Source organism: Oncorhynchus keta, unplaced genomic scaffold (genome assembly GCF_023373465.1).
Source record: "Oncorhynchus keta strain PuntledgeMale-10-30-2019 unplaced genomic scaffold, Oket_V2 Un_contig_29841_pilon_pilon, whole genome shotgun sequence".
NCBI lineage: Eukaryota > Metazoa > Chordata > Actinopteri > Salmoniformes > Salmonidae > Oncorhynchus > Oncorhynchus keta.
This window is the reverse complement of record NW_026286751.1, coordinates 1-12500: the sequence shown is the minus strand read 5'-3', so window position 1 is coordinate 12500 and position 12500 is coordinate 1. Positions and strand designations below refer to the sequence as shown.

Genomic DNA, 12500 nt, shown 5'->3' with positions numbered 1-12500 from the left:
CCTCTCCTCTCTCCTCTGCTCTCTCTCTCTCTCTCTCTCTCTCTCTCTCTCTGTCTCTCTCTCATAGTGATGAATAATTAGTGACTGGGAACTGGGCGGCTTTACAAACAAGGGGGGCTAATAGGGGGAGCTAATAGGGGGAGCTAATAGGGGAGCTAATAAACTCAAAATCCAATCGGAGGAGGGAGGGACAACAAGAGGTAGATGAAATCCTCCTACCTGTACTCTCTTGTCCGGAGGGAGTAGAGTTTGAAGGCACAGCCCAGAGCGATGACAAGGAGGAGGCCACAGACAAGAGAACCAATCAGGGCAGCAGTGATCACCTTGAAACAATACAGACAGTAATAAAACACATTATAAACATACTACTACTAGTAATAAAATACATTATAAACACACTACTACTAGTAATACAATACATTATAAAACATACTACTACTAGTAATAAAATACATTATAAAACACACTACTACTAGTAATACAATACATTATAAAACACATTATAAAACATACTACTACTAGTAATACAATACATTATAAAACATACTACTACTAGTAATACAATACATTATAAAACACATTATAAAACATACTACTACTAGTAATACAATACCTTATAAAACATACTACTACTAGTAATACAATACATTATAAAAACACTACTACTAGTAATACAATACATTATAAAACACACTACTACTAGTAATACAATACATTATAAAACACATTATAAAACATACTACTACTAGTAATACAATACATTATAAAACATACTACTACTAGTAATACAATACATTATAAAACACATTATAAAACATACTACTACTAGTAATACATTACATTATAAAACATACTACTACTAGTAATACAATACATTATAAAACACACTACTACTAGTAATACAATACATTATAAAAACACACTACTACTTGTAATACAATACATTATAAAAACACTACTACTAGTAATACAATACATTATAAACACACTACTACTAGTAATACAATACATTATAAAAACACTACTACTAGTAATACAATACATTATAAACACACTACTACTAGTAATACAATACATTATAAAACACATTATAAAACATACTACTACTAGTAATACAATACATTATAAAACATACTACTACTAGTAATACAATACATTATAAAACACATTATAAAACATACTACTACTAGTAATACAATACGTTATAAAACATACTACTACTAGTAATACAATACATTATAAAACATACTACTACTAGTAATACAATACATTATAAAACACATTATAAAACATACTACTACTAGTAATACAATACATTATAAACATACTACTACTAGTAATACAATACATTATAAAACACACTACTACTAGTAATACAATACATTATAAAACACACTACTACTTGTATTACAATACATTTATAAAACAAACTACTACTAGTAATACAATACATTATAAACACACTACTACTAGTAATACAATACATTATAAACACACTACTACTAGTAATACAACACATTATAAACACATTATAAAACATACTACTACTAGTATTACAATACATTATAAAACATACTACTACTAGTATTACAATACATTATAAAACACATTATAAAACATACTACTACTAGTAATACAATACATTATAAACATACTACTACTAGTAATACAATACGTTATAAAACACTACTACTAGTAATACAATACATTATAAAACACACTACTACTTGTATTACAATACGTTATAAAACAAACTACTACTAGTATTACAATACATTATAAACACTACTACTAGGAGATACAATACATTATAAAACACTGCTACTACTAGTAATACAATACATTATAAAACAAACTACTACTAGTATTACAATGCGTTTATAAACACGTTATAAAACACACTACTACTAGTAATACAATACATTATAAAACAGACATTATAAAACATACTACTACTAGTATTACAATACATTATAAAACATACTGCTACTAGTAATACAATACATTATAAACACACTACTACTAGTAATGCAATGCATTATAAAAACAAACTACTACTAGTATTACAATACATTATAAAACACATTATAAAACATACTACTACTAGTAATACAATACGTTATAAAACACTACTACTAGTAAGTACATTATAAAACATACTACTACTAGTAATACAATACATTATAAACACACTACTACTAGTAATACAATACATTATAAAACATACTACTACTAGTAATACAATACATTATAAAACAAACTACTACTAGTAATACAATACATTATAAAACACATTTATAAACACACTACTACTAGTAATACAATGCATTATAAACACACTACTACTAGTAATACAATACATTATAAACACACTACTACTAATACAGTACATTATAAACACACTACTACTTGTAATACAATACATTATAAAACAAACTACTACTAGTATTACAATACATTATAAAACACATTATAAACACACTACTACTAGTAATACAATACATTATAAACCATACTACTACTAGTAATACAATGCATTTATAAAACACATTATAAAACACACTACTACTAGTAATACAATACATTATAAAACACATTATAAAACATACTACTACTAGTAATACAATACATTATAAACACTACTACTAGTAATACAGTACATTATAAACACACTACTACTTGTAATACAATACATTATAAAACATACTACTACTAGTATTACAATACATTATAAACACACTACTACTAGTAATACAGTACATTATAAACACACTACTACTAGTAATACAATACATTATAAACATACTACTACTAGTAATACAATACATTATAAACACACTACTACTAGTAATACAGTACATTATAAACACACTACTACTTGTAATACAAGACATTATAAAACATACTACTACTAGTAATACAATACATTATAAACATACTACTACTAGTAATGCAATACATTATAAAACACATTATAAACACTGCTACTAGTAATACAATACATTATAAACCATACTACTACTAGTAATGCAATACACTATAAACACACTACTACTAGTAATACAATACATTATAAACACACTACAATACATTATAAAACACATTATAAACACACTACTACTAATAATACAATACATTATAAACATACTACTACTAGTATTACAATACATTATAAACACACTACAATACATTTATAAAACACATTATAAACACTACTACTAGTAATACAACACATTATAAACACACTACTACTAGTAATAAAGACACATTATAAACATACTACTACTAGTAATACAATACATTATAAAACATACTACTACTAGTAATACAATACATTATAAACACACTACTACTAGTAATACAATACGTTATAAAACATACTACTACTAGTAATGCAATACATTATAAGATATACTACTGCTAGTATTACAATTACATTACAAACACACTACTACTAGTAATGCAATACATTATAAAACACACTGCTGCTAGTATTACAATGCATTATAAAACACACTGCTGCTAGTAATACAATACATTATAAACATACTACTACTAGTATTACAATACATTATAAAACATACTACTACTAGTAATGCAATACATTATAAAACATACTACTACTAGTAATACAATACATTATAAAACATACTACTACTAGTAATACAATACATTATAAAACACATTATAAACACACTACTACTAGTTATATAACACATTATAAACATACTACTACTAGTAATACAATACATTATAAAACATACTACTACTAGTAATACAATACATTATAAAACACATTATAAACATGCTACTACTAGTAATAAAACACATTATAAACACATTATAAAACATACTACTACTAGTAATACAATACATTATAAACATACTACTACTAGTAATACAATACATTATAAACACACTACTACTAGTAATACAATACATTATAAAACACATTATAAACATACTACTACTAGTAATACAATACATTATAAAACATACTACTACTAGTAATACAATACATTATAAAACACATTATAAACACACTACTACTAGTTATATAACACATTATAAACACACTACTACTAGTAATACAATACATTATAAAACATACTACTACTAGTAATACAATACATTATAAAACACATTATAAACATACTACTACTAGTAATAAAACACATTATAAAACACATTATAAAACATACTACTACTAGTAATACAATACATTATAAACATACTACTACTAGTAATACAACACATTATAAACACACTACTACTAGTAATACAATACATTATAAAACACACTACTACTAGTAATACAATACATTATAAACATACTACTACTAGTAATACAATACATTATAAAACACATTATAAAACACACTACTACTAGTTATATAACACATTATAAACATACTACTACTAGTAATACAATACATTATAAACATACTACTACTAGTAATACAATACATTATAAAACACACTACTACTAGTAATACAACACATTATAAACATACTACTACTAGTAATACAATACATTATAAAACATACTACTACTAGTAATACAATACATTATAAAACACATTATAAAACACTACTACTAGTTATATAACACATTATAAACATACTACTACTAGTAATACAATACATTATAAACATACTGCTACTAGTAATACAATACATTATAAAACACACTACTACTAGTAATACAATGCATTATAAAACATACTACTACTAGTAATACAATACATTTATAAAACATACTACTACTAGTAATACAATACATTATAAAACATACTACTACTAGTAATACAATACATTATAAAACATACTACTACTAGTAAGTGAAATAATCTGTAAACAATTGTTGGAAAAATTACTTGTACAAAGTAGACGTCTAACTGACTGGCCAAAACTATAGTTTGTTAACAAGACATTTGTGGAGTGGTTGAAAAACAAGTTTAAATGGCTCCAACCTGAGTGTATGTAAACTTCAGGCGTCAACTGTAGGACAAATGTAAGCACTCATCAAATGATGTTTTTCAGTACCTTCCTGGGTACAGCTCCCAAACAGTCTCTCTCGTCACTACCATCCAGACAGTCCTCCTGGCCATCACAGTGCCACGTCTCGAAGATACACAGGTTGGTGTCACAGTGGAAGTTCCCCGGCTGGCAGTCAAAACAGTTCTTCTCATCAGAACCGTCTGGGCACTGGAGCGAATGAATGAATTAATGAATGAATGAATGAATGAATGAGAGATACTGCTGTATATTTACAATCATAACAGTTCTTCTCATCAGAACCGTCTGGACACTGGAATGAATGAATGAATTAATGAATGAATGAATGAGAGATACTGCTGTATATTTACAGTCAAAACAGTTGTGATCAGTATGTTGTCTTCCTCAGTGTGTATATTATATTATATTGAGTCAGTATGTTTGTCTTCCTCAGTGTGTATATTATATTATATTGATCAGTATGTTGTCTTCCTCAGTGTGTATATTATATTATATTGATCAATATGTGTCTTCCTCAGTGTGTATATTATATTATATTGATCAGTATGTGTCTTCCTCAGTGTGTATATTATATTATATTGATCAGTATGTTGTCTTCCTCAGTGTGTATATTATATTATATTGATCAGTATGTGGTCTTCCTCAGTGTGTATATTATATTATATTGATCAGTATGTGGTCTTCCTCAGTGTGTATATTATATTATATTGATCAGTATGTTGTCTTCCTCAGTGTGTATATTATATTATATTAATCAGTATGTTGTCTTCCTCAGTGTGTATATTATATTATATTGATCAGTATGTGTCTTCCTCAGTGTGTATATTATATTATATTGATCAGTATGTGGTCTTCCTCAGTGTGTATATTATATTATATTGATCAGTATGTGGTCTTCCTCAGTGTGTATATTATATTATATTATATTGATCAGTATGTTGTCTTCCTCAGTGTGTATATTATATTATATTGATCAGTATGTTGTCTTCCTCAGTGTGTATATTATATTATTATATTGATCAGTATGTTGTCTTCCTCAGTGTGTATATTATATTATATTGATCAGTATGTGGTCTTCCTCAGTGTGTAGATTATATTATATTGATCAGTATGTTGTCTTCCTCAGTGTGTATATTTATATTATATTGATCAGTATGTTGTCTTCCTCAGTGTGTATATTATATTATATTGATCAGTATGTTGTCTTCCTCAGTGTGTATATTATATTATATTATATTGATCAGTATGTTGTCTTCCTCAGTGTGTATTATATTATATTGATCAGTATGTTGTCTTCCTCATATATTATATTATATTGATCAGTATGTTGTCTTCCTCAGTGTGTATATTATATTATATTGATCAGTATGTTTGTCTTCCTCAGTGTGTATATTATATTATATTGATCAGTATGTTGTCTTCCTCAGTGTGTATATTATATTATATTGATCAGTATGTTGTCTTCCTCAGTGTGTATATTATATTATATTGATCAGTATGTGTCTTCCTCAGTGTGTATATTATATTATATTGTTCAGTATGTTGTCTTCCTCAGTGTGTATATTATATTATGATGATCAGTATGTTGTCTTCCTCAGTGTGTATATTATATTATGATGATCAGTATGTTGTCTTCCTCAGTGTGTATATTATATTATATTGATCAGCATGTTGTCTTCCTCAGTGTGTATATTATATTATATTGATCAGTATGTTGTCTTCCTCAGTGTGTATATTATATTATATTGATCAGTATATTTGTCTTCCTCAGTGTTTATATTATATTATATATTGATCAGTATGTTGTCTTCCTCAGTGTTTATATTATATTATATTGATCAGTATGTTGTCTTCCTCAGTGTGTATATTATATTGATCAGTATGTTGTCTTCCTCAGTGTGTATATTATATTATATTGATCAGTATGTTGTCTTCTCAGTGTGTAAAGTATATTATATTGATCAGTATGTGGTCTTCATCAGTGTGTATATTATATTATATTGATCCAATTATGTTGTCTTCCTCAGTGTGTATATTATATTATATATTGATCAGTATGTTGTCTTCCTCAGTGTGTATATTATATTATATTGATCAGTATGTTGTCTTCCTCAGTGTGTATATTATATTATATTGATCAGTATGTGGTCTTCCTCAGTGTGTATATTATATTATATTGATCAGTATGTGGTCTTTACTCAGTGTGTATATATTATATTGATCAGTATGTTGTCTTCCTCAGTGTGTATATTATATTATATTAATCAGTATGTTGTCTTCCTCAGTGTGTATATTATATTATATTGCATATCTTCCTCAGTGTGTATATTATATTATATTGATCAGCATGTTGTCTTCCTCAGTGTGTATATTATATTATATTGATCAGTATGTTGTCTTCCTCCAGTGTGTATATTATATTATATTGATCAGCATGTTGTCTTCCTCAGTGTGTATATTATATTATATTGATCAGTATGTTTGTCTTCCTCAGTGTGTATATTATATTATATTAATCAGTATGTTGTCTTCCTCAGTGTGTATATTATATTATATTGATCAGTATGTTGTCTTCCTCAGTGTGTATATTATATTATATTGATCAGCATGTTGTCTTCCTCAGTGTAGATTATATTATATTGATCAGTATGTTGTCTTCCTCAGTGTGTATATTATATTATATTGATCAGCATGTTGTCTTCCTCAGTGTGTATATTATATTATATTGATCAGTATGTTGTCTTCCTCAGTGTGTATATTATATTATATTGATCAGTATGTTGTCTTCCTCAGTGTGTATATTATATTATATTGATCAGTATGTTGTCTTCCTCAGTGTGTATATTATATTATATTGATCAGTATGTTGTCTTCCTCAGTGTGTGATATATTATATTATATTGATCAGTATGTTGTCTTCCTCTGTAGTATATTATATTATATTATATTGATCAGTATGTTGTTGTCTTCCTCAGTGTGTATATTATATTATATTGATCAGTATGTTGTCTTCCTCAGTGTGCAGTATGTATATATTATATTATATTGATCAGCATGTTGTCTTCCTCAGTGTGTATATTATATTATATTGATCAGTATGTTGTCTTCCTCAGTGTGTATATTATATTATATTGATCAGTATGTTGTCTTCCTCAGTGTGTATATTATATTATATTATATTGATCAGTATATTTGTCCTTCCTCAGTGTGTATATTATATTATATTATATTGATCAGTATATTTGTCTTCCTCAGTGTGTATATTATATTATATTATATTGATCAGTATGTTGTCTTCCTCAGTGTGTATATTATATTATATTATATTGATCAGTATGTTGTCTTCCTCAATTGTGTATATTATATTATATTATATTGATCAGTATATTTGTCTTCCTCAGTGTGTATATTATATTATATTGATCAGTATGTTTGATATTCCTCAGTGTGTATATTATATTATATTATATTGATCAGTATGTTGTCTTCCTCAGTGTGTATATTATATTATATTGATCAGTATGTTGTCTTCCTCAGTGTGTATATTATATTATATTGATCAGTATGTTGTCTTCCTCAGTGTGTAGATTATATTATATTGTTCAGTATGTTGTCTTCCTCAGTGTGTATATTATATTATATTGATCAGTATGTGGTCTTCCTCAGTGTTTCTATTATATTATATTGATCAGTATGTTGTCTTCCTCAGTGTGTAGATTATATTATATTGATCAGTATGTTGTCTTCCTCAGTGTGTATATTATATTATATTAATCAGTATGTTGTCTTCCTCAGTGTTTATATTATATTATATTGATCAGTATGTTGTCTTCCTCAGTGTGTATATTATATTATATTGATCAGCATGTTGTCTTCCTCAGTGTGTATATTATATTATATTGATCAGTATGTTGTCTTCCTCAGTGTGTAGATTATATTATATTGATCAGTATGTTGTCTTCCTCAGTGTGTATATTATATTATATTGATCAGTATGTTGTCTTCCTCAGTGTGTATATTATATTATATTGATCAGTATGTTGTCTTCCTCAGTGTGTATATTATATTATATTGATCAGTATGTTGTCTTCCTCAGTGTGTAGATTAGATTGAGAATATGTTGATAATGTTTTCACAAACCAACAGTGAAACCCAGGCTGCTTTAGTATGGTTCTCAATCACAGACAACTAACGACACCTGCCTCTGATTGAGAACCATACTAGACTGAAACAGAAACCAAACATAGAAAAACACACACAGACTGCCCCCCAACTCACCCCTGATACCATACTAAATAAAGACAAAACATAGACTGCCCACCCCAACTCACCCCTGATACCATACTAAATAAAGACTAAACATAGACTGCCCCCCAACTCACACCCTGACCATACTAAATAAAGACAAAACATAGACTGCCCACCCCAACTCACACCCTGACCATACTAAATAAAGACAAAACACAGACTGCCCACCCCAACTCACACCCTGACCATACTAAATAAAGACCAAACATAGACTGCCCACCCCAACTCACGCCCTGACCAACACTAAATAAAGACCAAACATAGACTGCCCACCCCAACTCACACCCTGACCAAAACTAAATAAAGACAAAACATAGACTGCCCACCCCAACTCACACCCTGACCAACACTAAATAAAGACAAAACATAGACTGCCCACCCCAACTCACACCCTGACCATACTAAATAAAGACAAAACACAGACTGCCCACCCCAACTCACACCCTGACCAACACTAAATAAAGACAAAACCTAGACTGCCCCCCCCACCTCACACCCTGACCATACTAAATAAAGACAAAACATAGACTGCCCACCCCAACTCACACCCTGACTATACTAAATAAAGACAAAACATAGACTGCCCACCCCAACTCACACCCTGACCAACACTAAATAAAGACTAAACACAGACTGCCCACCCCAACTCACACCCTGACCATACTAAATAAAGACAAAACATAGACTGCCCCCAACTCACACCCTGACCGTACTAAATAAAGACAAAACACAGACTGCCCACCCCAACTCACACCCTGACCACACTAAATAAAGACAAAACATAGACTGCCCCCCAACTCACACCCTGACTATACTAAATAAAGACAAAACATAGACTGCCCACCCCAACTCACACCCTGACTATACTAAATAAAGACAAAACATAGACTGCCCACCCCAACTCACACCCTGACCATACTAAATAAAGACAAAACATAGACTGCCCACCCCAACTCACGCCCTGACCATACTAAATAAAGACAAAACATAGACTGCCCACCCCAACTCACGCCCTGACCATACTAAATAAAGACAAAACATAGACTGCCCACCCCAACTCACGCCCTGACCATACTAAATAAAGACAAAACATAGACTGCCCACCCCAACTCACGCCCTGACCATACTAAATAAAGACAAAACATAGACTGCCCCCCAACTCACACCCTGACCATACTAAATAAAGACAAAACACAGACTGCCCCAACTCACAACCTGACCATACTAAATAAAGACCAAACATAGACTGCCCCCCCAACTCACACCCTGACCATACTAAATAAAGACAAAACATAGACTGCCCCCCAACTCACACCCTGACCATACTAAATAAAGACAAAACATAGACTGCCCACCCCAACTCACGCCCTGACCATACTAAATAAAGATAAAACATAGACTGCCCACCCCAACTCACACCCTGACCAACACTAAATAAAGTCAAAACATAGACTGCCCACCCCAACTCACACCCTGACCATACTAAATAAAGACAAAACATAGACTGCCCACCCCAACTCACACCCTGACCAACACTAAATAAAGACAAAACATAGACTGCCCACCCCAACTCACACCCTGACCATACTAAATAAAGACAACACATAGACTGCCCACCCCAACTCACACCCTGACCATACTAAATAAAGTCAAAACACAGACTGCCCACCCAACTCACACCCTGACCATACTAAATAAAGACAAAACATAGACTGCCCACCCCAACTCACACCCTGACCATACTAAATAAAGACAAAACATAGACTGCCCCCCAACTCACACCCTGACCAACACTAAATAAAGACAAAACATAGACTGCCCCCCAACTCACACCCTGACCATACTAAATAAAGACAAAACATAGACTGCCCACCCCAACTCACACCCTGACCATACTAAATAAAGACAAAACATAGACTGCCCACCCCAACTCACACCCTGACCATACTAAATAAATACAAAACATAGACTGCCCACCCCAACTCACGCCCTGACTATACTAAATAAAGACAAAACATAGACTGCCCACCCCAACTCACACCCTGACCATACTAAATAAAGACAAAACATAGACTGCCCACCCCAACTCACACCCTGACCAACACTAAATAAAGACAAAACATAGACTGCCCACCCCAACTCACACCCTGACCATACTAAATAAAGACAAAACATAGACTGCCCCCCAACTCACACCCTGACCAACACTAAATAAAGACAAAACATAGACTGCCCACCCCAACTCACACCCTGACTAACACTAAATAAAGACAAAACATAGACTGCCCACCCCAACTCACACCCTGACTAACACTAAATAAAGACAAAACATAGACTGCCCACCGCAACTCACACCCTGACTAACACTAAATAAAGACAAAACATAGACTGCCCACCCCAACTCACACCCTGACTAACACTAAATAAAGACAAAACATAGACTGCCCACCCCAACTCACACCCTGACTAACACTAAATAAAGACAAAATAAAGGAAATAAAGGTCAGAACGTGAATACTTTCTGTTAAAAAGAATCTAAGAATTGGCAGAAGGCCGACAACAAACACAATAACATATTTGGAAGAATTAAGCAACTAAATAGATTATTTTTTAAGTCACTGTCCTCTTTTATTAAATTCCTTACGTCACTATTTCATTTGAATTGATTTGAATCTGGATCTTTATTGAGTAAAGGGCCGTCAGTAAGCATTTCACTGCTATTAAATAATCATTTGATTTGATTTGAATCTGGATCTTTATTGAGTAAAGGGCCGTCAGTAAGCATTTCACTGTTAATAAATAATCATTTGATTTGATTTGAATTTGGATCTTTATTGAGTAAAGGGCCGTCAGTAAGCATTTCACTGTTAATAAATAATCATTTGATTTGATTTGAATCTGGATCTTTATTGAGTAAAGGGCCGTCAGTAAGCATTTCACTGTTAATAAATAATCATTTGATTTTATTTGAATTTGGATCTTTATTGAGTAAAGGGCCGTCAGTAAACATTTCACTGCTATTAAATAATCATTTGATTTGATTTGAATCTGGATCTTTATTGAGTAAAGGGCCGTCAGTAAGCATTTCACTGCTATTAAATAATCATTTGATTTGATTTGAATCTGGATCTTTATTGAGTAAAGGGCCGTCAGTAAGCATTTCACTGCTATTA

The 12500-nt window shown here is 30.8% G+C and overlaps 1 protein-coding gene across 1 annotated transcript in view; it reads right to left on the bottom strand.

Annotated features, from left to right (window-relative positions):
• Positions 1 to 5208, bottom strand: part of LOC127923445 (low-density lipoprotein receptor-related protein 3-like) — a gene marked incomplete at its 5' end in the record, with an annotated part of 8980 nt that extends 3772 nt beyond the window's left edge. The window contains 2 exons of the mRNA XM_052507495.1: positions 220 to 323; positions 5047 to 5208. Of these exons, the coding sequence (XP_052363455.1) occupies positions 220 to 323; positions 5047 to 5208 (266 nt within the window). The remainder of the gene's footprint in view (positions 1 to 219; positions 324 to 5046) is intronic.
• Between the last annotated feature and the right edge of the window lie 7292 nt (positions 5209 to 12500).